Here is a 27,020-nt window from a genome sequence, read left to right as displayed (position 1 = left end):
GCCTAAGCCCCAACCCTGAAGAGTCTTACTGGTTTGGTCTATATCTGCACTGTCCAGTACAATAGCCAGTAGCCACAGTGGCTACTTACATTTAAATCAATGAAGATCAAATAAAATTAAAAATTCAATGACTCTGTTTCGCTAGCCCCATCTCAAGTGCTCATTAGCATGGGTGGCTGGTGGGCAGCATATCAGACTGTACAAAAATTTCCATAATCGCAGAAAGGTCTATTGGACCTCGTTGGTCTGGAGGCGGTCGCGGGCATGAGTAGTTTTGAAAACCGCACCAAGTAATTCTTTTCTCTTTTTAATTGAGGCATGCACTGAGTAATTCTAATGCACAACCAGGATAGAGAACGGCTGGTCCTTGTAGAGTTTGTTCTAAAATTTATCACCACCTGCATCTGAACTGATTTTGCTTTTGAAGCAGCTATTCCAAGGATATTATTAAAACTAGACTTTTTTTCTGCAGTCAAGTAACGTAGAGGCATATACTTTTATTTAAAACAGCTTGCTTGTTCATATGCTATACGAGTAAAGATTTAGGTGAGTCAACTGCCAACCTTCAATTGAAAATGTGTAAGTTGCCTTTTCCCACTTAGGTTGAAGTATTACAACAACTCATGCCGATTTTGAACTACCTGTTGAAGGAGTTTAATAAGATAAATTATCTTAAACTGAAGCTGAAAGTTTTATCGTCAACATCTCACATCTTGGGCAATAGATTAGAGGTGACTGATGTTTATGCATTTGGTGGTACTCCAAATTAATTAGTTAAGGTAATAAGTGGATTAAGTCTAATGTAAGTTTTAGGAAGTTGTTTTCCTTTCCTATTAGAGAGGAACCTCAAGGAGAGGAGACTTTTGCAAACTGTTAAGTGCAATTGGTGAAACAAAACGTTGTCAGATGTAGCATTGAAATGAGAAAGTGGAAGGGAATTCACTTTGGTGTTTTTTGTTATTGTTGCCTATTTTGTTTTGCCTAAGAGTTTTCAGCACAGATTTTTCCCTCTTCTAAATATGATATTCATCTTTCCTTAAGGTTTGCTTTACTTGCTGCTTATTTGTAAATATCTAATTTGGGGTTGAGTTCTCCAGTTTGGGGTAACATTTCTTCAGTATCCCTGTATCTTTTCGATAATCTTGTTCCAAAATCCATTTCTTATTTAATGAGCAGTGAATCTGCTCATATCTGAATAAATTACCTGCTCTTCAGAGAGTTTACCTGACATCTTACCCATAATGAGTGTCCTCTCATCTGAGTGTCCTTCTTGGGTGGAACCTGCAGCATCCGTCCTTATAGCAGCTTTCCTGGCAATGTGGGTGGAAGAGCAGCCTACACAAGAAGTGCTACCCTCTGCATCATATTGAAACCAGTGACGTCACACCCATACATCTCTATGAGAATCAGAAGAAAATGATCTTTTGTAGGTCTACCCTCCCCAACACATAAAATGAGATACGAACGTCTCACTATACCCCTGAAGGTATTTCTCCAAGTATAATACTGGATCTGACTCCCTGGGGATCCAGATTTGTTGGACAAACTGAGGGACTGTCATAAAGAAAGCATCCCTGTAGACCTCAATGTTTACTTCCTCTTGCTCTCCCCTTCCCATCTGTTCTGCACCACTCTGCATCATTCATCTTTCCTAAAACACCCCTTTCATTGTGTCACACCTCTACCCCAAAACTTAGCATGCATATTCCTACTTGTAAAGGGTATGACACTTGGGAGGTTTCCTAAAATGACTATTTCTCTTTCTTTCAAACAGACACCAGTGCCCTGACCCTTACTCCCGGGGGTGATTGCCCATCAGCTTTCTGTTTGTTTCCTCCTGCTTCCCTGCCTCTATTTGTACACATCTCTGTGCCTCTGTTCCGTAACGGCTTTGGGGACTCAGCTGCCCTCCGTGCGTTTACCAGATTTCTCCCAGTTACAGAGAGGCCTTCCAGTTCTCGTTGGGTGTGCTCTGTGTCCTACTTACTTTGCACACATGTCTTCCAAGGGACTCATTGAAGAAAATGTCATTGGCATGCTGTGATACAGCCTAAGGGTTAAACCTATTGCATTTGGAAACAGTTTCCAGTTACCTAATACTTGGCTTTGATGGTAGATACTTAGATCTAAAGGATCTAAAAGTTACTCTCTCTGCAAGTGGGTTACAGTAGTAGCAGGAGGATACTAGAACTTAGACCAAAGTCAAGTGCTGGAGGCGGGGAGAGGACAGAGAGCTATGGTTAGGGAAGCAAATGACAGCCGGGAAGAGAATACAGAATCGTCCTTCTGTGCTTTTACTTGTCACCTCACCTCTGAAAGTTCTGAACAATACAAAAGTAGAGTCTGACAGTTAAACTAAAAGATCAGATTTTCACTGCAGTCTGTACGGTATCAGAAGGATTGAAATGTCCTTAACAATTTTTTCACTTTTTTTATGTACAATCAGAAAAAATAGCAACACCTCAAGTGCCAATTCTATGGTACCGGTCAAAAGAGGGTAATTGGACCAACAAAAGGTTTCTCAGTAATAAATGTGATCTAGATGAAATTTCACTATGCCATTTTATCAGATTAAGTCATAATTCTGAAAGAGAAAAGCATCACCTATTTCTAAATATTGACTATATATTATTTAAAACCTGGAGGATGTCATTAAACATATATTTATCCTCTTGTTCCTAAAAGACTTTCTACGTGTTCTGAAAAATGACCTGTAAAGAATAGTTTTTATTTTATCTTCTGGTTGAGCAGCACTCTCTTTCCACGTGAAAACGTAGAAAGTGAAGGAATGACCTGCCCTGTCGTTCAGTGGGGAGAAGTACACGAGAGGTTCCAGGGGTAGGACTCCAGATTCAGATTGTTTAGAACTGCGATCTGTGTGTACAAAAGAAGTTAAGGGAGGTGAGCTTGACCGCCATATCACATACATCCCCAAATCTCACCATACAGTTTGTTACTCACTCCTGTTTTCATAGTGTCTACGATTGGTGGGACAGCTGTGTTCCAAACAAGGATTCAAGGACCCAGGCTGTTTTATCCTGTGGCTCCACTATCTTCAGCACAAGAAGATGTTGATTTGGTTATTCACTGCCTCGTAACAAACCACCCCAACCTTGGTGGCTTAAAACAACCACCCTTTTATTTGCTAACGGTTCTGCAATCTGACCTGGGCTCAGCTGGACACTTCTGCTGGCCTTGACAGTGGTCACTTATAAGGCTTCACTCAACTGGGAAGTTGTCTGGGAGCTGAGACGTTGGGACAGCTAAGCTCTTCTCACTCTCCATGTGGCCTCTCCACGTGGTCTCTCCAGTACAGTAGCCACAGTTATGACGCGGTGGTTCAAGGGTCCCAAGAATGGAAAAGCAGAAATTGTCAGGCCTTCTTAAGTCTTAGGTCCAGAATTATCTCACCATCGTTTCTGCCAGATTTGATTGGCTAAAGCAGATCACAGAGCCAGTCAGGATTGAAGAGCAGGGGACACTAGGGCATGAATATTGACAGGTGTGGTCCATGCCTGGGACTACCACATGTGGCTCTGAGAGCTGTTGTCTTCAGGTTTTTTATCAATTTCATGTGAAATATTATATTAAATAACTTTAATTGAGGGTTTAAATTCCATAAATGAGTATCCAGATTACATGAACCATATTGATGATCTGCTGGAATGATGACTCTTTTCAGCATCTGGGTTTTGAGGATAGTGGAGGCGAAGGTATAATCCCGTAACAGGTAAATTTTTACTCTGAATTTCTCTTTAAGTGTAATTGTTCTAGTAAAGAAAACCATCTGACGTATTTTATTGGTTTTAAATTCTTTCCTCTTACTAAATACCAGCAGCAACAGAAGCTATGTGTGGCTTACATCAAGAGATGATTAACCTCACAGAATCCTAGTAAAAAAATGTACCGAGTCCATAAATTTTGAGTCAGTAAGGTCTTCCATGAAATCATTTCTCAGTTTGTCAATTATAATCACAGTGATTCTTTTGTTGGAATTCACTTGAGACCACAAGAGGAGTATAACTTCATATTGAAGTCAGTTTGAGTCCTTTTGAGTTAGTTTTGGTTCAGCGCCATGTGGAATACGTGGAGATCAAGGTAGTCAGTGGTCAGGATATGTTTTAAATCTTCCCTTTTCTCTCTGCTCTTCATGGCTATCTCTCCGCCACCTCCACCGGCAACCTGCACCCTCTTAAACATGGCCACGTGGTTACACCCACTCCTCCGTACCCTCTGTTCAGGAAATGAACAATTCCTCAAGGACTATTGTTCCACAAAGCGCGTAAGATTCAGAGCATGTGTTGTACTTGAGAATAAAGGAGAATGAAACCGTTTTGTTTTTTAATGGTTTTTTTCTAGTGTTAGAAAAAGGAAGAAGGCAGTGTTTTTAAAATGTAATTTAAGAATTGAGAATTTATCCTAAACAAAGAAAGCACCCTATGTGCCTTACCATGCTCTCAGGGGTTTTACCCAAGGCTTCCGTCATTCTTTGGTTGATTCCTAATAAGGACAGTTTGCCCAGTTACAATCCAATTACCATTCGTAGATCCCTGTGGAAAAGGGGATTTTTTTTTTTAAGAGGAATCCTTTCCTAACTCCAGAATATCTCTTCAATATAGTCCTATGAAAATAAAAAGCAGGAAATCCAGTTTCAATTTCTCTGCCTTCTTTTTGTCCCTCCCCCTTAGCACTGCCTTTCTCACACACACACACACACACACACACACACACACACACACACTCACTCACTCACTCACTCACTCACTCACTCACTCACTCACTCACTCACTCAGCGGCACAGCCTGCCTCTGTTCTGAAGGGACAGGAACTTCTCAATGGTCCGATGAAAAGATTGCATTTTTTTGGCCCCAAGACTCATGGTAACGGAGGTCTCTGGCAACAAAAGGTATCCTGGGAGTCACAGCTATGCCAGCTGGGCCATTTCTCAGACACTCGTTGCAATCTGCCATTTCAGGATGCATTTTTCACCAAAAAAAATAATTTTTTTCAAGCAGACTCAAGTTCCTACTACAAGCTTAGTTCAGTGAAATTAGAGAGGACAGCAAAGACACAGCTGAATGTAATTCATGGGTAAGCAATAGAAATATCTATACTTCTATTTCTTTTCCAGATTACTGTGATAAAATGTTGTGATTGTTCCACATTTGTCTTGTGATGTGGGAAGAAAAGTGGATTGATCAGTGTCTGAGATGTGTGACAACTAAGTACAGTCCGTGCCAATAGAGATTTATGAGAACGTTATTTTTAGACTGAATGATAATGTCGGAGCAGCTTGAAATGAGCAACCTGGACCCGGAAGCAGCATGCCGTGATGAAATGGAACTGGGCTGATTTCTCCGAAGATTCAGTGCAGGCTGTTTTTCAGGTCTGAAAGGGTAAAGCGGCTTATCTTCCCCTCTAGACTTCTTGAACTTGGGGCAACATTTTAGTTGCCGTGGCTCTGATAAATATGGGCTTCGGAGAACAGCTCAGATATTAGATAAGGCTAATCATAAACCGGATTTTTAAATCATCTGGTTTACCCTATTATAAGGTTATGTCTCAGAATGAAAAGACTCGGTGGCGAAAGAAGACAGAATGTGACCCTTACCACCCGGATCCCACTCTGCTACTGCAGAGTCACCTAACTTCTTTGGATTTTGCTTTGCTCCTTTGTAAAGGTAGGGGTTGGATTGACTTCTCAGGAGAAGTGGTGAAATGCCTATGATAGTTACCGTCTAGATTCTGGAACCTGCAGCCACGCTTCAGATTCTAATTCTGCCGTTTACTAGGTGTGTGATCTTGACAAGTCACTTAAGATTTCCTCATCTGAAATGTGGGGGTAATAATGGTAGCATAGCCCTTAGAGTTGCTGCAAGAATTACATGAGTTAATATAAATAAAGGACCTAGAACAGTAGCTAGCAGAGTAGTTAGCAATTATCTCCAAGGTCCAGTCCGTCTCTGGAGGTCTGTCGTTCTGATTTCAGTGAACTAAGTTTAATTATAGAAAGGCAAGCAAAACTATCAGCTGCTAGAGCTGTCATTGAGAAGTTTCTAATTCTTGTAAGTGTTTCCATTTTCCACACTGTTGGGATCTGTGCAGAGGCTCGTTTACCCCTTCCCCATTCCAAGAGTCAAGTGAAGCTTAAAACTCAAAGTTAAATTGGTGGCTGGTAGACAAGTCCACGATTCAACTAGGGATACACAGAAATGAAATTTGCCTTTTGTTCTGACGTTTTTGCCTCTGGGAACTTTGAATATGTGGCTCTTTTCCCCTCTATGCCAACCATCGGAAAGGTTCTTTCCACTGGAAACAAGATGTGTGTGACGAGTGATGTTTGGGGTTTTTTGGTGTTGCTTTTTGTTTTTTGAGTGGTGGTAGCACAGCACTGGGTTTGACAATGTTCGTTTCTACTTTGGTTTATCAGTAATCCAGATGAATAGGCCATTTGCAGATAACCACTTCTATTGCACCCTAGCTTTTACATACTTTACAGTATCCCCAAGTCTTACAGTGTCATGTGATCTCTTTACAGGTTCTTTGGGATGTTGCCCAGAGAAACAAAATCTTACGAGAGGAGGAAAATGTTGATCCCAAAGACAAATCCTCATCATAGATGTGCCTTTACTTTTAGTCTAGTACAGGGGTCAGCAAACTTTTTCTATAAAGAGCCAGAGAGTAAATATTTTCACCTTTGCAGGCCAGACAGTCTCTGTTACAACCACTCAACTCCTCCATTGTAGCATGAAAGCAGTCATAGACAATACCTAAAGAAATGTTTGTGGCAATATGCCACTGAAACTTTATTGACAAAAACAATCAGTAGATGGGATTTGGCTCACAGGCAGTAGTTTGCCGAGCCCTGGCTTGTCATCATCCCCATTTCACAGATTAGGAAAACAAAGCATGGGGAGAGAAAATAAGCTTGCTAAAAGCCACATGGCTGGAAAGTGGCAGAACTGGGATTCAAGCCCAGGCAGCCTAGCTTGCCAACCTTTGCTTTTAGCCACTGCCCCAAGCTGCCCCCGTGTCAACTCACCCCTGCCTGGGATGCTCATCTCCTGAAATCTGCCTGTCTCATTACCTCACCTCCATAAGAGTTTGTTCAAATATCACATTCGCAGTAAGGTTGCCCTGGAAACCCTCCCAGCACTCCTGATTCCCCTCACACTCCCCTACCTTCTCTTTTTCTCTAGGCCTTATCACCTTGTAACTTGCTGCGTAATTTACTCATTTATTATGTTTGTTTCTTATCAGTTTCCTCTACTGGCCTAGACACTCCATGAGCGCAGGGCTCTTTGTTTTGTTCACCAATGAATCCACGTACATAGAATAGCGCCTGGCCTATAGAAGGTGCCGATTAAATATTTGTTGAATGAGTGAGGCGCATTTTCCCACCATGTTACTCTAACATTTTGGTACCCCTTATGTAGCAATCGATAGCGAATATACTAAGGCAAAAGGTTAAAATGGACTGCTATACCAACCAAACGTTCAGACTTTTCTAAAATTTCTGCTTTTAAAAAAAGGACCAGAATAGATAAAGAAAACAAAAATTATATACAATATAGAAGTATTAAATCTTCCTAAAGATCTGTTGAGAAGAAGTGCTCGAAGAATCAAGAGAAGAATTAGCAAATGTTATTTTGTTGAGTTCACAAAGGAATAACCTCTTTTTAAGAGTCCAAACAGGGGTGTGACAGCTATGCAGATACCCTCGGCTTTGCCCAGAAGCTCATGAGGAAAGGAGTTCCTTGTCATTGGAGATGTGTTTATTTTGGAATTATAAAGAACTGGGCAGCCCTTTTCAGAAATGTTGGTTGTGAGCCTGGTATTTAAACTTAGGCCATGCTTCAGCAGTTATTAATTATTAATAAATGACAGCTGGCCACAGTAGAAAACAAAAGAAATTCAGCCCCTGGCATGGTTTGTGTAAATGGCCTGCCATTGTTCAGACCTTAGCTTACTGATCTGGTCTTTGCTTCTGCTCCTCACCTATATGGAGCCACAATCCAGCTGGCTGGCTTGTAGACACGTAGAAAAGGCATCTTACGCATAGTAGAACCATTTATTCATGAATTCAACACACATTTCTTAAGAGTTTTTGGTGTCACTAAAACTGCCAGGCTTAAAAAGGGGACGCAAATTTAGAGGAATGATGATTAAAATTAATGATAACTTTACCACACATTCAGGGCTTGCTGGGAGCTAATAAGTACTCGGCAAGAAATTCACTTGCATTGACTCATACCATCACTACAAACCTGGGAGTTAAGTCTTTTTCTTTGCTCCATCTTATTGGTGAGAAAACTGAGGCTTGGAGATGTTCTGAGTCTTGCCGAAGAGCTCATAGCTGTTTGAATCCAAGTCTTTACTACCACGCCAGTGGGCCTCAATCTTTATTGTGCAAGGATAAGAATCCCCCGAGGATTCTGGTTTATGATGAAGGTACTTGGGCCCCATTCCTTGTGACCCTAGTTCCCTAAATCTGCCTTAGAGCCCAGAAACCTGCACGTTTACAAGAATTGTCTGCAGGCCATATTGTGAGCAGCCTCGCGTCACTTCTTGCTGGCTCACTGGGCCTTGGGAAGTTTATAGTTGGATGAGGTTAAAGAGCTGCTGCAATTAGAGATTAGTTTCAAGGGCATAATAAAACAATGTGGTATAGACCAAAACCAAAAGTATTTCAATCAAGTTTATTTCATGGGAAGAATCAAGTCTGTTTGTAAAGATGCAGTTGAGCTCAAAAGAATGACCTTTCTGAATAAATCCCAGATATTAGATGGTTGGTTTTTCAGTTTGCCTTTTGCTTGTTTTTTTCCCTAAACGTGGAGACATATACTTCTGGCAGGAAGGAGATCTCTTTAGTTAATGCTTTCGGTGAGTTGTTCTCCAGTTAATCGAGATTCTGTTGTATTGAGGCTGTTTTTGCGTGCCTCTTTTAAACTGGTTTGTGTTGTTTGTGCTTCTTAATGCTAGTTCTAAATAGCTTCTATGATTCTGCTTACTGATTTCCATAATATACAGAATAATACATGTATAATATACATAATCATGCACAGATGCGTAAGAGTATATAGTGCATGGTGCATGCCTTTGATGATAAACAAAACTCGTGAGTGTTAATGTCTTCTGACACCATCATTTTGAGGACATTGTGTGTAATTGGGGCCTAACAGCAGACCCAGCTTACGCTGTGCCAGGTTTTCTCGATCTCTGCATGGTGGACATTTGGAGACAGGTAGTTCTTTATTGCAGGCACAGGGGGCTGTCCTGTGTATTGTAGGATGTTGAGCAGATCCCTGATGTCTACTCACTAGTTGCCAGTAGGAAACCCCACCCTAGAGTCATGATAGCCAAAAATGTTTCCAGACATTGCCAGATGTCCCCTGAGAGGGCAAACTCACCCCCAAGAAGCACTGTGGTATATCCTTTTGTATCGTATTGTTACCTTTTGTTAATGCTGTCCCATAGTACCCGAAAATAAAAAGGATATTTTTATAACTATCAAGGGCTTTTGTCTATCCAGAAACATTTGGGTCACTTTCAACCTCACATTTACGAAATTGAAACAAATTAGAAATCATCCACTTTCAATCTAAAAAAAAAAGTCCTATGACAGCCACTCAAAAACTGGATCCAGAGAGCCTGAAAATGAGTCATCCGTTTATGAGATAAACAGTCACCAAAGAAAAATGCTGGACTGGAATGTGCATTTGAGAATTGAGGAACCACCAGAAACACATCCTAGGCTGTGCTGGTGGGCTTTGGCACGCGTCTGGCGGCTTGTTTATTCATTCCTTCATGGCCCACGTGATGAGGGTCACAGGGCAACATTGACCCTTATGTTTGTGTCTTCCTGCTCATAAGACATCTGACATATGAGCGTGAGTGTCACAGATTCATTATTCCTCAGGTCCGATATTTTTACACTTATTTTCTGCCCTCATATACCGGCATTTCGGGGCTCAACAACAGGCTCTGTTTCAAAAGACTGTTTCTTAGCAGTTTATTCAAATCCTGAAGACATCTTCCCTCATAGATACGATATTACCTGAGTTGGTTAGTTTCCAGTTTCTTATTGAACTCATGATGCATGTGATTCATGTAGTCCCTAGACTGACAAATATTTATTGCTTGTGAATTATTTATTCTTCAGTGATAATTAATTGCCAGGTAGTATCTTGGATACTGGGAACACCCAGGTCAGTAAAGCAGACGAGCTTCTTGCCCTCATGAATCTAGCTGATGTATGTCGCTCGCGATGCAGAGCGCTAGGGACTGGGTCTCTGCCGCATGGTAGTAGATGCTAAATAAGCATGTGTAGCGTCCTAAATGATCCCAATCTCTTTATATCAAGGGTTGGCAGACTGCAGCCAGTGGGCCAGATCCAGCCTGCTGCCTGTTTTTGTATGACCTACGTGCCTAGAATGGTCATTACATTCTTAAATGGTTGAAAAAAATCAAAAGAATAATATTTTGTGACTTGAAAATTAGATGAGATTAGAATTTTAGTGTCTGTGAGTAAAATTTTATTGGAACTTTTGTTTACACGTGGTTTATGGCTGCCTTTGTGCTACATTGGCAGAACTGGGTAGCTGTGACAAAGACTCTATGAACCACAAGCCTGAAATATTTACTATGTGTAACTTTCTAAAATTCTATTTAGTGGGGAAAGTGCTTTCGAAATTCCAGTCTTGGAACCTCTCCAGTTCAAATCATTGGTGGTGGTACCTGTAGTATGAAGCAGCACTGTAGCACCAGGAAAGAGGGCGATAAAAATCTGATGGGAGGTCAACACCTACTTTCTTAAGTGTCTGGGAGCTTATCCTCATCTGAACTCAATCCCCTTGACCTTCACCAACCTTCTCTTCTAATGCTCCCTCCTACTGCTTCTCTGTTACATTTCCTATTGCTGATGTAACAAATTACCATAAACTTAAAACATGAGAAATTTAATGTCTTACAGTTCTGGAGGTCAGTGTCACTCAGCTGAAATCAAAGGCTGCATCCTCTGGAGACTCTGGGGGGAATGTGTGCCTTGTCTTTTCCAGCTTTTGCAAAAGCTGCCTGCATTTCTTGGCTTATGGCTCCTTCCTCCGTCTTTAAAGCTGTCAGCCTAGTATCCTCAAATCCCTCTCTCTCTCTCTCTCTCTCTCTCTCTCTCTCTCTCTCTCACACACACACACACACACACACACACACACACACACACACACAGAGCCACCTCTGCCTCTCTCTGGTAAGGACTCTTATGATTAGGTTGGACTCATCTGGATAACCCAGAATGACCTCCCTATCTCAGGATCCTTTAACTTAATCCCATCTGCAAAGTTCCTTTTGCCAGGTAAGGTAACATATTCACAGGTTCTAGGAATTAAGACGTGGCCGTCTTATCATTCTGTCTGCCACACCTCCTATCCAGTAACTCCATACTATACTTCTCTCTACCTCTGCAGAACAAAACGCAGGCTGAAGGGCATCTCAAGCTTTGTATCCACCAGCCTGGATATTGTAGTGGCTAAGAGCATAGGCTTTAGAATCTGAGTGTCTGGTTCAAGTCAGTTGTTGTTGTTGTTGTTGTTCAATAAAGGAAAGCAGATGGTGCTCACTCCTGAGTGTCTTAAAGCTCACATTTTGTTTCAAAAAGTAACATCCTGTGGTAAAATTGCATCTTTCTTTGGTGGCGAACTTCTTGAATTTTCTAGGAACAGCAGACTTACTACAACCCAACCTGAATCTGATCAACCGTGGAGCGCAGTGGTTCTCAATCCTGGCTGCATGGGTCAGTCAATCAGGAAACCAAAAAAAAAAAAAAAAAAAAAAGCGTGCTCAACTGCAGAGCAGACACCTGCCTCAGAACCTCTGCGAGGTCATTAGTCTCATCTCTTTCTTTCCTCATGTTTGACAATTTTCGTAATATAAAGGCAAACATATTTTACGCACAGAAACACTGTGACCGCTAGGAATTCTAGAAAGAGGCCACTGAGGAGATGTGGAAACCTCATGGATTTGCTCGGCGACTCCCCGCAACTCTGGTCTGTGTGGTTCCCACGGGTGCCGCATCTGGGGACTCCGTCCTCAGCTGTAGCAACCTGAAGGGAGAGGTGAGAAGGCGGAAGAGAAACAGGCTGAGTTTAGATTTTAGACTTCTAGGTACTTCATTGCGAATACTCTGATTTGAACCTTGGGATAATTTGGATAAACCTTGGGTGAATGTTTTGAGAAAGGGCTCTTTAAACAAATTAATTTTAAAAGATGATGTGGACTGAAATTAGGAATGTGGATGCATTCGACCAAGTAACTTATTGTGAGCCAACACTAAATTATCACGCCTTAAAAAGCAATACGACTGTAGTTTTAAGACATGTTCACAGAGTTTCCCGGCCATTGTGTTGTGACATTTACTTGACCGTATGTGCAAAATGTCTATATTGCATTAAGGATAAAAATAAAAATGAAGAATGCTGTTCTATGTCATTTAGGGCAGGCACTGATACCTCTTGACTTTATCGCAAGATACTATGAATGAATATGGTTTTAACCTGTCAGCTAATTGTGTTAATTTGATAATTTCCCAAAAATGGACCTCACGTATTTCCAACTTTAAAAAACATGTTGAAATCGCATGTGCTTAATCTGAAAAAAAAATCATTAAAATTCACAATGGTAGAAATATAGATTGGGAGCGGTGAGAAAATTGGGACACAGGGGAAGATGCAGATTATTTGATGTATTCATGACTGCTGATTGGCAGGTGGCAAAAGACAATGAGATGGTGGAGGGTGGAGGGTGATGAACTGGAGTGGCCCGTCCAGACTTTTCCAGGTCTGTGTGAACACTTCAGGCTTCAGTTCTTCACGTTTGCGGTATAAAATGGATTATGAAGCATCTTGGTCCATTACCCATAATCAAAAATGTAACTGATATTTTTTAAGATGCCACACATTTGATAATAGGTAGCTTTGGAGATATCTTTGAAGTCCCTCTTTGTTAATTATTTGATGACCTTCTCTCCCAAGAAAATTGTTTTTTCAGCCATGTGCTAAGGATGGGTTTAAGAACCAGTTGGCTCTGGGGACACTGTTACCTCCTTTGTGAAATGACTCTTCCAAAGCCTGATGAATGCAGCTGCCCTGCATTCAAGAAAGCGCCACACTCTTTTCTCTTTCTGAGCCATCAGCTGCTATAAGAACTAAAGTCTTAGGAGACAACAACTCCATAAATTCAAGTCATTACTAATAGACCAAGGCTTTTCTCTCTTTTGGCTGATAATTCCAAATTTACCAAAGAATTTAAAAAGTCTACGAAGTTAAGAGCCATGGGCTATGATGTATAATGGACTCAGAGAAATTGAAAGCATCACATCTTCACTTTTTCATTATGCTAAGTGTAGTCATTTGTGAGCAGTTTCCAGAACTATGTATTACTTGATTGCGTTGGAACTGTTTTAGTTGGGAGAAGAAAATGAAGACTCAAGAAAGATGCAAACTGGCCTGATTCTATTTTGCCAAATTTGGTCATGTGTTTTCTTTCTTTCTTTCTTAGAGATAAAATATCACTTTCAAAATGTCACATTTGAACATCTGTCTTCTCCCTTCTGCCCTTCCTCATCTTGGTGATTTAGTGTACCATCCTCCCAGTTGCTCAAGCCAGAAGTGTTTAAGTCATCCTAGATTACTCCTTCCCTACCCTCCACTACATACAATTTGTCCCCAGGCATCTCTGTGGTTCTACGTATCTCCCTATCTGTTCAAATTTGAATCAGCATCATACCTAGCCCAGTGGCTCTTCTGATCTCTGCATCTTTGGCTTGCACCCTCCCTCAATTCCCTTGGAAATGTGTTTCCAGTCATCTGATCACGTTCCTCTCTTACTCAAGGTTCCTTAATGACTAGCCATCACCTACTGAATAAATCCACTCTGCTTTGCAAAGCCTGCCGAGAAAGCCCTCCAGGATACGGCCCTGAGTTCTGCGTGGCTTCGCCTCCTGCTCTTTCCTTCCTTCTAGCCTCGTAATTTCCCCCAAACAAGGCCATTCTCTCAAATTCATTTGCCTTGGCACCTTTGTTCCAATGTCGCATTTCTACAGAGCAAACCCTTACCCCTCTTAGTCAATGTACAGGTCTCCTGGGAAACGCTGCCTTCTTATAAAGCTTTCCTTGATCCCCAGATGGAGGTCAAAGCCTTTTCTCCAAGGCATCCCATTGCATTTGGTACTTACTCCTAGTATCATAATCTCTGTGTTTCATGGACTGAGTGTGTTCTTCCTACCAAAATGTAACTCCTTAAGAACAAGGACTGGCTGCGGCGTGGAGACCGGATGCTGACACCGAGTCACTTGAATTAGCTTTAGCAGAAGAGAAATGGAGGAACCATAGAACATTAAGGATGAATTCAGGAAGACCCGAGACCATGGAGAACTTGCCTGCTCTCTACACTATCTTCCAAGGAGAGGTTGCTATGGTGACAGACTGTGGAGGCTTTATCAAAATCCCAGGCTGTCGGAAGCAAGGTCTGGTCCATCGAACTCACGTGTCATCCTGTCGCGTGGATAAGCCCTCTGAGATAGTAGATGTCGGAGAGAAGGTGTGGGTGAAGCTTATCGGACGAGAGATGAAAAGGGAAAGGATAAAAGTATCGCTCTCCGTGAAAGCTGTCAACCAAGGGACTGGGAAGGACCTTGACGCCAACAACGTTATCACTGAGCAATAAGAGAGGCAGAGGCGGCCCTTCCAGGATTACACTGGGCAGAAGATCACCCTCGAGGCTGTCCTGAACACTACCTGCAAGGAGTGTGGCTGTAAAGGCCACTTTGCAAAGCATTGTTTCATGCAGCCAGGTGGGACCAAGTACTCTCTGATACCTGATGAGGAAGAGGAGAAGCAAGAGGCAAGATCAGCAGAGTCTGAAAAGCCTGACCCCACGAGAAAGTCTTCTAGGAAAAGAAAGAAGGAAAAGGAGAAAAAGAAACAGAGAGACAGGAAGTCATCTGACTCTGACAGCTCGGACTCTGAGAGTGACACACAAGAGGGCAAGGCACGCGTCAAAAGACAGCAAGGCAGCAGAGAAGAAGAAGAAGCAGCAGCACAAGGAGTGAGAGTGCAGAGAGTGGAGGGGGTGGTGGAGAGAAGGAACCAGGAGCCTTGTGCCTTGAAGCCCTGGCTCCTGCAAAGACTCAGTAGTGAGAATATGGCCTTCCACGCCATTGACTCCTCTCCCATGGGAGAGGGCTTCTCCTCCTGCCACAGGCAGGTTTGGGAGATATCAAAAGTATCTGCCTGAATGAGTTCTTTCCTTATCACTCCAGTCCCTTTGCAAGTGACCCCTGCAGCTGACCCATTCATTCACCCAACTTCCTTCATTCAGCAGGAGGTCCTATTACCCTCTTCCAGCTGCCACCGCCAGGGCCAGACTCCTGTACAGGAGTCCAGGCTAGGGCCACAGGTACTGCTGTGGAGGTGAGTCTGGCTGTAGTTGGAGAACAGAGCGATTGGCCCCTCCCTGTTGGCCTGCCTTGGGCTGATTGGTGGGTGGTCTCTGCTGTATCCAACACAGGGGCAGAGGGAGACTGGCAGTACTAGGGAGAACATGGTAAGAAGTGGTACTCACTTTTTCCATTCCCCCTGACATGATTCTACTATGTTAGAAGTGACAGCCAGTGGTCACAGCCAGAAAACCATTGTTTGCAGTGACTGAGCTTGTGTGTGACGTTCCGCCCGATCACTGAACCAGACAGCTCAAGCCAAGATCATTGCTTTACTTTGTATTTACTACAATGTGAGTCAGTTGGTTCCAAAAAAAAAAAAAACAACGAGGACTGTGTTGTCATTTTGACAATCCCAAGCCTAATACTGTTTCTAGCACGTAATAGGTGCTCGTTGAACTTTGTTTGAATTCATTATGCTGGAGGTCATACTAAATAAAAATAAAATGTGTCTTCTAGGGATTGATTAATTTTATTTCAGTCATGAGCTATTGTTCAAAGGTTGGCAAACTACAGCCCACTGTCCAAATCCAGCCTTCCACCTAGTTCTGTAAATGAAGTTTGACTGGCGCGCGGCCACACCCATTCATTCATAAACTGTCTGTGGTTGCTCTCATGCCACAAAGGCAGATCTGAGTAGTTTTGACAGAGACCACATGGCCCACAAGTCCTGAGATATTTACTGTCTGGCCTTTTACAGAAGAAGATAGCCAACCCCTGCTACAGATACTAGAGCCCGTTGGAGGGCATATTTTTAAATGCATTTAAAGAATAGATATGTAATTCCATTTTGACACTTCAAGTAGCCGCGGGCTCCCTTAGATACCTAGACTTCATATTTAAAAATCCCCAGCTCATGTGGAACTTCCCATTTGGGTGAGGGGAAAGCAATTCACTGATATCGTACCTGTGGTGCCCTAATCTTGAAGGGTGTGAGTGAGAGGTACACCCAACACTTAAGTCCCCAGTTCCTGTCTAAACTTGTGGTTAGTCCAGCTATACCAAAAAAAAAAAAAAGAAAAAAGAAAAAAATCCAAAATACACTGGGCCTGGAAGAATGTTCTTCAGTTCACCGAACGCGACTGCAGCCTACCCGCTTTGCCTCCATTTATGCCCTCACTCCTCCGCCCTGACGCATTCCCACACCCTGTTCCCTGTGCCCTTCCTGGGTCCCTGGTACCCCTCCTTCTCACCCACTGGATGCAGATGCACGGGGGTGAAGGCAAACAAACAAAAATTCCTCACCTCCTTGAAGCTCTGCTCAAACCTGGACTTCCCTGTGAGGTCTGTCCCAGCCCTTCCACCTAGTAGTGTAAATCCCTGTCCTCTCCTCACACGGCCGGCCCCTTCCCTGCTTTTTGTTCCTTCCTTAGCAGTTATCATTACTTAACACGCTACATTCTTTACTTACCCTTGTTTATTTTCTGCCCCTACTAGAGTATGATATCTCCATTTGTGAAATAAATCCATGAAATCCCAGATAAAGAGGAAAAAAATAACAAAGAATTAACACAGTGCCCTTCACTCTTTGGAATGAACCTTCTAGGCAGGAATTTGCTACCAGTAGGGAACAAAGGTGTCTTAGCGGTCGCTGGGGCCAGCCTTTCTGTCTCTCTTCTTTAAGGTGAATAGTGAGGATGGTGAAGTCTTCTGGGATTCCTTAAATGTTCCCCACATCCGCAAGAAGTCCCTGGCAGTGTCTGTAGGGCCCAGCACTATTCCTTCTCCCACAATTTTTCTTGATTGTTAACGAAGCAGTAGATACCTCTTCACAGCTGTTGTGCCCTGGTTGTATATCTGTGATTCGTAGGAATTCCTCCTCAGTGAGGGGACATTGGGCTTCCGAGGATTGTGAAGGATTGTTTCTTAGGTCATCGCTTTCTCACTGTCTGCATCAAGGGTAGAGATATTCACTCTCAGAGGTGTGAAATCAGAGGTGTGTGTGTGAGCACACAGATAGACTCAGGATTGTGGGAATCTTTGCTTTGATTCTTCGATGTGGAGTATTTTAGCTTCAAACGTCTCTGTAAATATGTGTAGCTTTTATTGATCGTATCTCTATACTTACTGCGATCAAAAGAGCTCATTAGACTGCTCTAAATAGAAACTCAGTGGTTACAATTTAGCATAGAATTTAAAAGCCTAAGATGTTTTAGCTGGAGTCCTGGTTAGTTTCAAATCTTGTAAGTTTTACAATTTGGCGAAAACTACTTAACCTTCCTAAGCCTCAATTTATTCTATATTATATTATATTATATTTATAGATACTATATATTACTATAATATCAACATAATGTATCCTAAGTATATATTACAATAATGTATCATAAGTCTGAGTTATATATAATAATAATACATTGTGTCATATATAATAAATATACTAGATTGTATTATTATATAGAGGAAGTGACTAAAGAGCCCTTGGCGCTTTGCTGGTACACGGTAGGCTATCAGTATACGTTTCCCCTCCTATGTCTAGTGCGCACAATGGCAATTAGCGGTAGTTTTTCCTGTTACTGAGAAAGAAAAGCCGAAAAGTTCCCATGTGTTCCCACGAGAGAGGGGAGGCAGGACCCTTGAAGCATCTTTCCACATAGTTTTCTTTGCATCATTTTATGGGATCAGATGACCTAGCAGATACTCCAGATTTTGATGTTGGCAGTTGACTGGGTAAATCCACAGTTAAGTAAGAGTGGATTTGATTTTAGGGATTGAGAGCCAATTTGGGAACGTAAAAATGAAGTTTGCTTGACGTGATGACCGATTGAGAGAGAGGCTGAGGCTTGCGAGTCGTAGATTACTGTGTGACCCTTGATGTGCTTCCCCTTGATCTGCAGGGTGACTTCACGTGGAACAGTATGTCGGGTCGCAGCGTACGGCTGAGGTCAGTCTCCATCCAGAGCCTCTCAGAGCTGGAGCGAGCCCGGCTGCAGGAAGTGGCTTTTTATCAGCTGCAGCAGGACTGTGACCTGAGCTGTCAGATCACCATTCCCAAAGGTAAGGCCCCATCTGCCATCACATGGGGGATGCTGGAAGTCACACATCTGCTCTGCCACAGCCCCAAGCTGCAGAGTCCTCTCAACCCCACTATTAACACAGGGAGGAAGCCGTAGCTTCTGGGTCACTGGCTGGCGCTGGCAACCATTTTGAAAGATGTGTTCAAGTGGGACAGTTTACATGTCGACTATTATGTGTATTTAAAGGGAAGATCAACTTGGGGCATTAAAGGGGGAAGCCATGTGTATCTCAGCGGTCTACGTGGCTTCAGCACAACCACTTAAAAAGAAGTTTCAGAAAGGTCAACTTAAAGGGTTAGAAGAAAAACCATGTCTATCTCAATATGATTTCAAAATAAGCAGTTGAAAAGAGTGTTTTAACAATCTGTTAAACTTCTCATTTGACCTTATGCAAACTCAGAATCAGTGATTATACCAACGTTAACTCATTTTTATCCAGTCTTTCACCTGGCCTGTCTCTGTTGGGGTTCACCACTATGACACTGGAGCCAGTGCAGGCCTGGTTGTCTGATGTTTTTACAAACACAGATCCCGATTCTGATAAAGATGAGAAGCATGTATTTGAAATCCTTTGATCTGTAAAGCCTGTTTCTGAAAGTTGACTATCTTCTATAAAGATACTTTTTAATGTGTATTCGTGTGTAGCCGTAAGGTAATTTGAGGTGAAGTGAAAAGCTGTGATGTGATACAAATAGAGGAAACCTGCCGTAAAAACGCAACATTGGCTGCTGTGCCTAAAACTTAAAGGAAAGCAGGAGAGGGATAGCAAGCATCTGAAAGCTAGAAGGTTGCCTTGGAAGATTTCAGTATCTGCAGAACTTCTCCTTTGTTTTCTTTTTTTAGGGAGTTGAGGGGATGCTTCATGAATATTCATAAAATCATTCATTTCATATATACACACATACACATAGATACGTAGTTCTCAACCAGGGATGGTTTTCCCCCATTCCCCAGGTAAAATTCAGCAATGTCTGGCTCCACTTTCAGTTTTCACAGCTTGGAGGAAGGACGCAGCTGACATCTACTGCATGGAAGCCAGGGATGCTGTTAGACATCCTGCAATACACTGGACAGTCCCCCACAGCAAGCATTGTCAGGGCCCAAGGGCCCAAGTGGAGAGGCTGAGCAACCTTAATACACACATGAACACATGTGCTCGCATTCCGTCAACAGCAGTGTTGGTGGAGCTGTTTTCTTGGCTCACCTGTGTCCGATGGAAAGGGCACTGGCTTGGGAGTGTGAAGACCAGAATATGAGGACTTGTCCGGTCACCCCCTCCCCCCTCCACATGTGAGCTTGGGCAATTTACCTCTGTAGTAGGAGGCTCGGTTTTGTTGACTAGAAAGAGTAGCACAAGGACAGTGACCACACGGAACTTTTTATTGGATGATGGCTCTTAGGGCCACTTTTATTCTTTTTTTTTAAAAAATGGAAGTGTAGTTGATTTACAATGTTATATTAGTTTCAAGTGAACATCATAGTGACTCAGTATTTTTACAGATTATACTCCATTAAAAGTTATTACAAGATAAGACATGGAGAGTGGACTTGAGGACACGGGGACGGGGAGGGGTGGGCTGGGACAACGTGAGAGAGTGTCACAGACATATATACACTAACAAATGTAGAATGGATAGCTATTGGGAAGTAGCCGCATAGCACAGGGAGATCAGCTCGGAGCTTTGTGACCACCTAGAGGGGTGGGATAGGGAGGGTGGGAGGGAGACGCAAGAGGGAGGGGATATGGGGATATATGTATACGTATAGCTGATTCACTTTGTTATACAGCAGAAGCTAAGACACCACTGTAGAGCAATTATACTCCAGTAAAGATGTTGAAAAAAAAAGTTATTACAAGATAATGGCTCTAATTCCCTGTGCTGTACAATATATCTTTGTTGCTTACCTATTTTTTACATAGTACTTTATATCTCTTAATCCCTTACCCCAGTCTTGCCCCTCTCCCTTCCCACTCCACACTGGTAACCACTAGTTTGTTTTCTGTATCTGTGAGTCTGTTTCTGTTTTGCTATATACATTCATTTGTTTTAGTTTTTAGATTCCACATATGTGATATCATACAGTATTTGTCTTTCTCTGTCTGACTTATTTCACTAAACATAAGATTCTCTAAGTCCACCCACATTGCTTCAAATGGCAGAATTTCATTCTTTTATGGCTGAGTAATATTCCATTCTCTATATATGCCACATCTTATTTATCCACTCATCTGTTGTGAATACTTCAGTTGCTTCCATATCTTGGCAATTGTAAATAATTCTGCTGTGAACATTGGGGTGCATGTACCTTTTTAAAATTTTTTTCCAGATATATACTAGAGTGGAATTCATGGATCTTATGGTAGTTCTATTTTTAGTTTTCTATTTTTAGCAGCCTCCATATTGTTTTCCACAGGGCTGTACCAATTTACATTCCCACCAACAGTGTAGGAGGGTTTCTTTTTCTCCATATCCTTACCAACATTTATTATTTGTAGACTTTTTGATGAGAACCATTTTACAGGTGGGAAGTGATATCTCATTGTGATTTTGATGTGCATTTGCCTGATGATTAGCGATGTTGAGCATCTTTTCATCTGCCTCTTGGCCATCTGCATTTCCTCTTTGGAAAGATGTCTATTCATGTCTTCTGCCCATTTTTAAATTGGGCTTTTTTTTTTTTTTGATGTTGCGCTGTTTTTATATGTTGGATATTAACCCCTTATTGATCATATCGTTTGCAAAAATTTTCTCCCATTCCATAGGTTGTCTTTTCATTTTTGTCAATGGTTTCCTTTACAGTGCAAAAACAAAAAGTTTAATTAGGCCCCATTTGTTTATTTTTACTTTTATTTCTTTTGCCTTAGGAGACAGATCCAAGAAAATATTGCTACGATTTATGTCAAAGAATGTTCTGTCTATGAGCTTTATGATTTCAGGTCTTATAGTTAAGTCTTTAATCCATTTTGAGTTTATTTTTGTATATGGTGTGAGGAAATGTTCTAATGTCGTTCATTTACATGTAGCTGTTAAATTTTCCCAGCACCGCTTATTGAAGAGACTGTCTTTTCTCCATTGTATATTCTTGCCTCCTTTGTCAGAGATTAATTGACCAGAGGTGTGTGGGTTTATTTCTTGGCTCTCTCTATGTGTCTGGTTTTGTGTCAGTACCACGCTGTTTTGATTACTGTAGTTTTGTAGTATAGTCCGAAGACTGGGCAAGTGATACCTCCAACTTTGTTCTTTTTTCTCCAGATTGCTTTGGCAACTCCAGGTCTTTGTGGTTCCGTATACATTTTTGGATTATTTGTTCTAGTTCTGTGAAAAATGTCTTGGGTATTTTGACAGGGATTGTATTAAATCTGTAGATTGCTTTGGATTGTATGGCCATTATAACAATATTAATTCTTCCAATCCAAGAGCACAGGCTATTTTTCCATTTCTTTGTATCATCTTCAGTTTTCTTCATCAGTGTTTTAGTTTTCAGAGTCAAGGTCTTTCATCTCCTTGGTTAAGTTTATTCCTAAGTATTTTATTCTTTTTGATGTGATTTTAAATGGGATTGATTTTCACATTCTCTTTCTGATAGTTTGTTATTACTGTGTAGAAAAGCAACAGATTTCTGTATATTAATCCTGTATCTTGCAGCTTTACTGAATTCATTTATTAGTTTTAATAGTATGTTGGTGGAGACTTTAGGGGTTTCTTTTTTATTTATTTATTTATTTATTTGTGGCTGTATTGGATCTTCATTGCTGCACACGGGCTTTCTCTAGTTGCAGTGGGCAGGGGCTACTCTTCGTTGCAGTGTGCAGGCTTCTTATTGTGGTGGCTTCTCTTGTTGCAGAGCACAGGCTCCAGGCCCACGGGCTCAGTAGTTGTGGCTCATGGGCTCTAGAGCACTGGCTCAGTAGTTGTGGGGCATGGGCTTTGTTGCTCCGCGGCATGTGGGATTTTCCCGGAACAGGGCTGGAACCCGTGTCCACTGCATTGGCAGGAGGATTCTTAACCACTGTGCCACCAGGGAAGTCCCTAGGGTTTTCTATATAAAGTATCATGTCCTCTGCAAATAGTGACAGTTTTACTTCTTCCCTTCCAATTTGGATGCCTTTAATTTCTTTTCCTTGTCTGATGGCTGTGTTCAGCACTTCCAATATTGTGTTAAATAGAAGTGGCAAGAGGGGCCACTTTCATTCTTTAAGCTGGAATCTCGGACTCTGCTGGAGGTCATGAAAGAGTTCAGGAGAAGGGAGAGGTAGGTTAGGCCAAGAGGCTGGTGGACAGGCACATTTCACTGACTGATGCCTGGCTCCCTTGGCTTTCTCATCATGTGCTACTTGACACCACAACCACAGCCAGTTCCTTCCAGGAGGAAATTCCTACCCCTGTTATATCTTTTCATACTAATGTAACACAGAGATCCTCAGGTCAAGTAAGAAGAAAATCCCTTTGGCAATGGGTGAAAAATGAGTGCTAATCACCATCAGGCCGGGTTTCTGCTTCTCCCTAAGACCTTCTCATTCTGCCTCATCTTGTCTTGGTTTGGTTTTAGGGTGGAGATGAGGCCTGCCCTCGCCTCCCCATTAACTCACAAGGTGGCCCAGGTGGGGCCCAATCGTCCTGTGTCCCTTTTACAAGAACAGATGTTCTTTCAGTTCCTAAGAAAAATTTTTAATAGAAATGTTTCTGGCAAACCAAATTTATAGTGAAGGGAATGATGACTCTAAAAAGTTATGTGAAAACCAGATTGGATGCACATCAGATGAGATACCAAGGAAAAAAATATTCTTTGTAGCTTTGTTTTTAAATCCAGTTAATTTGATGTTTCTCTTTGTTCGTGCTTTTTATAGAGTCCACTAAATAAATAACCTTTACCAAACAGAGGATTTTATAAAACTTATCTGCTAGAAGCTCTGTCTCCATTGCTTATTTATGAGACTATGTTGGTCCTAGTACATTCAGGGAAAGATTTGTTCTATCAAGATATGCAAAGATATTTGGGTTACAGGAGTTATTTTGATATTTTCCATCAAAGTAGGAGCTAACGGTTTACAAATAATTTCTTACTTACGAAGGAGAGAAGGAACTGGGTGGCTGGGTGGGAAAAAACAGACATCACCAAAGAGTTCTGAAACGATTGTTTTGGGCAGATGATTATAGACATTGAATGTTTACCAAGATCCTTCAAATGCATGGCCGGTGCTGAGCGCTATGATGGCAGCTCTGGTCCGAGGGTAGCCACTTGGTTCCATGTAAACCCCTAAGTGGAGGTTCTAAACAGGGTTCATATTCACTGTATGAATAATTTGCTCAGGAACATAAATAGTTGTCAGGGCCTAGAACCTAATGAGATAGTGAGTACAATGAAAATGGAAACATACTCTTGTTCTTTGCCACGTTAGGATGACTGTAGGAATTTATTTATGGGTATCTGTTTGGAGGACCCTCTTCCTCTATGAGACTGGTGCTCCCAGGGCTCAGGTGAATGGTAATATAGCATATTCATCAGCTGCTGGTATCCACCATGGAGAGGGAAGAATAGAAGATTGGTGGGTTGGGAAATTACTGGGGTTATTCCCAGTGGTGGGGTCCAAGGCACAGGTAGAGAGTTTGACCTCCTCCTGAGCTTTAGTAGTAGGTGGACATTGGTTATATGGGTACAGATGTAGGTAGATTAGAAGATGATGGGAGAGCATATGGAATTTCACTCCAGATTGCCTCTTCACTCACAGCAAAATAGGAAACGATTTCATCTGCTAGGAGTGGGGCTGGGAAGGAGGTCCTAGAGGTTTGAGGAAAGAGGAGAGGAATGGAAAAGAGGGAAGCTGATGGACCAGCAATGTTGCAGGATTGCAGGGCAGCCCTAAAGGTCTATTTGAGGTTAGTAGCTGGGAATTTAAATTGCAAAATAAACATCTGGGCAGCTAAACACTGCTAAAGCAAACACACCATTTTGTAGTTTGAGTTTCCCAGCCCTGTTTAATCCAAATTTCCTCTCAGTAGAGTTAGGATTTTCTGGTTGAGTTCAGTAATGGTAGAGAGGGACATGGCAGTTGAGGGTATATCTGTGGTAGGCAGAATACTGGACCCCTCAAAGATGGCCTGGAACCTTTGAATATTTACCTCACATGCCAAAATGAACTTTGCAGATGTGATCAACTCAGGTCCTTGAGACAGCAAGATTATCCTGGACTCTCTGGGAGGGTCCAAACTAATCACATGAGTACTAAAAAGCAGAGAAACTTTCCCATCTGAGAGAGATACGACTTTGGAGGAATGGTCAGAGAGATGTAGTGTTGCTGGCTTTGATGATGGAGGAAGGGGCCATGAGCCAAGGAATGCAGGAGGCCTCTAGAAGCTAAAAAAGGCAAGGAAACAGATTGTCCCTAGAGCCTCTAGAGAGGAATGCAACCCTGCTGACACCTTGATTTTAGCCCAGTGAGACCCATTTCAGACTTCTTGTCTCCAGAAATGTCAGATAATACATTTGAGTTGTTTAAGCCACTAAGTTTGTGGTCATTTGTTACAGCAGCCATAAGAAACTAATGCAGTATCCAAGGGAATGATGATAATCTCAGACTGTGGACTCTAAGTTGAATGAGAAGTTAGAAATAAATATAAAAGGCTTATATTTTTCTTGAATAAAAAGAATCAACAATATAAAGACGTAAATTGTGTCGTAAATTATCTATAAACCGAATGTGATTCCAAAAAACATACCGACAGAATTTGTTTTTGTAATATCACTAAATTGATCTAAACATCATCTTGGCGAATAATTATATGAGCGTAAGTAGGCAGGGGAAAATCTGAAGAAGAGGTCAAATGGAAATTATCCCTATCCATTTATTAAAATGTCATAAAACTAAAGCAGTTAAAAGAATATTGTACTGCTTCACAGTAGGTGGATCAATGGGGGACAGTAGAGTTCAGAACTGAGCTGAAATAAATGAGAACTTATGACATAAATATTGCATTTCTTGTCAGGGGGAAATGATGGCTTAGTATTGTATTTGTGACAATGAGACAGCCATTGAGGAGAAAAATCGGGATTCTGACCTTACTCCTTACATCCAAATAAACTGATGTGGAAGGAAGATTTGAAGATTTAAAAAATGAAACTATAAATGCACCCAAACAAAACATAGCTAGATATTAATATATTTTTACATGGAGGAAGGCACTACCCAGAAAACATAAAGAGAGTGACCTGTTTCACTACGTTAAAAAAAAAGAGAATCATCTGTGTGGCAAATAAATAAGTGAATAAATAAATAAAGTAGAAATTTACAACACATTTGACAAACTAAAGGCTAACTTCTCTATGATACAAAGCTTTATTACAAATTAATATGAGAAAGAACATAATTAAAATGTGGACAAATTATAGGCAGCTCACAGAAAAAGAAGTTCAAATGATTTATAAATATTTGTAAAGATGCTCTCACCCTCATATTCATTCAAGAAATGCAAGCTCAATGACAAGGAGAATTTTTTTTTCTCTTAGACAGGAATGGCTCCAAAAGTTGGATGGTGTACTTTCTGGGAAAACAGACACTCATGTACTGTTGATAGGACTATAATTGTTGCAGCAACTTACAAGGCGATTTGGCAACATCTAACTCTTAAATGGCCCAATAATGCTACTTCTGGGAATGTATCTCACAGATACATACTTGTATTAGTCGAGATAGGCTAACCGTTTAGTACCTTAGTACTATAAAAGTTTCTTTCTTGCTCAGGCACCATCCACTGCAGGTTGGCCATGAGGATTGGGAGGGGAGAGTGTTCCACACAGTTATGCAGGAACCTAGGTTTCTCCAGTCTTGTGGCTCCTCCCTCCTCTATATCTATTCAACCAGGAGACAAGCAAAATAAAAACTAATAAGATTTACATAAACCTTTTAAGATGACTGATGAGCTTATTAATTTGTTACCCCTTCTAAACTTGATATTTCAAAAAGGGAATTTTGAAGATGCTATAGAGAACCTAGTGGTAGAAATCAGGAGGCCTTTTGGTGGGAGGGATCATATCTATCAATAGAGTTTTCCCTGTGAGCTTGAGTTTGCCCCATGGAGGCGACCATGGAATGTTTCTACCCGTCAAAGGCAGCTCTTGGCATGAGTCTTTGGTTTTTTTTTAACGTCTTTATTGGAGTATAATTGCTTTACAGTGGTGTGTTAGTGTCTGCTGTGTAACAAAGTGGTCAGCAATACATAAACATATATCCCCATATCCTCTCCCTCTTGCATCTCCCTCCCACCCTCCCTATCCCACCCCTTAAAAAACTAGAAATAGAACTACCGTACGACCCAGCAATCCCACTACCAGGCATATACCCTGAGAAAACCATAATTCCAAAAGTCATGTACCACAATGTTCATTGCAGTATTATCTACAATAGCCAGGACATGGAAGCAACCTAAGTGTCCACTGACAGATGAATGGATAAAGAAGATGTGGCACATTTATACATTTGCATAAGCTCTTGGATCAGAGTTTCTAGTCTGTAA

At 41.6% G+C, this 27,020-nt stretch overlaps 1 protein-coding gene and 1 pseudogene across 3 annotated transcripts in view; both read left to right on the top strand.

Moving 5' to 3' along the window:
- The window catches only part of ARHGAP6 (Rho GTPase activating protein 6), a gene marked incomplete at both ends in the record, with an annotated part of 483,993 nt that overhangs the window by 380,134 nt on the left and 76,839 nt on the right, over positions 1 to 27,020 (top strand). For both annotated transcript variants that reach the window (XM_082864811.1, XM_082864812.1), the window contains one exon: positions 18,328 to 18,487. In XM_082864811.1, the coding sequence (XP_082720937.1) occupies positions 18,328 to 18,487 (160 nt within the window). The remainder of the gene's footprint in view (positions 1 to 18,327; positions 18,488 to 27,020) is intronic.
- On the top strand, positions 14,395 to 15,103 carry LOC309978110 (zinc finger CCHC domain-containing protein 17-like; annotated as a pseudogene). The gene has a single exon. The product of its transcript is annotated as a zinc finger CCHC domain-containing protein 17-like (transcript).

This window comes from Leucopleurus acutus (assembly GCF_964270905.1).
Source record: "Leucopleurus acutus genome assembly, chromosome: X".
NCBI lineage: Eukaryota > Metazoa > Chordata > Mammalia > Artiodactyla > Delphinidae > Leucopleurus > Leucopleurus acutus.
The sequence above is the reverse complement of the archived record's forward strand: the minus strand, read 5'-3'. Positions and strand labels throughout refer to the sequence as shown.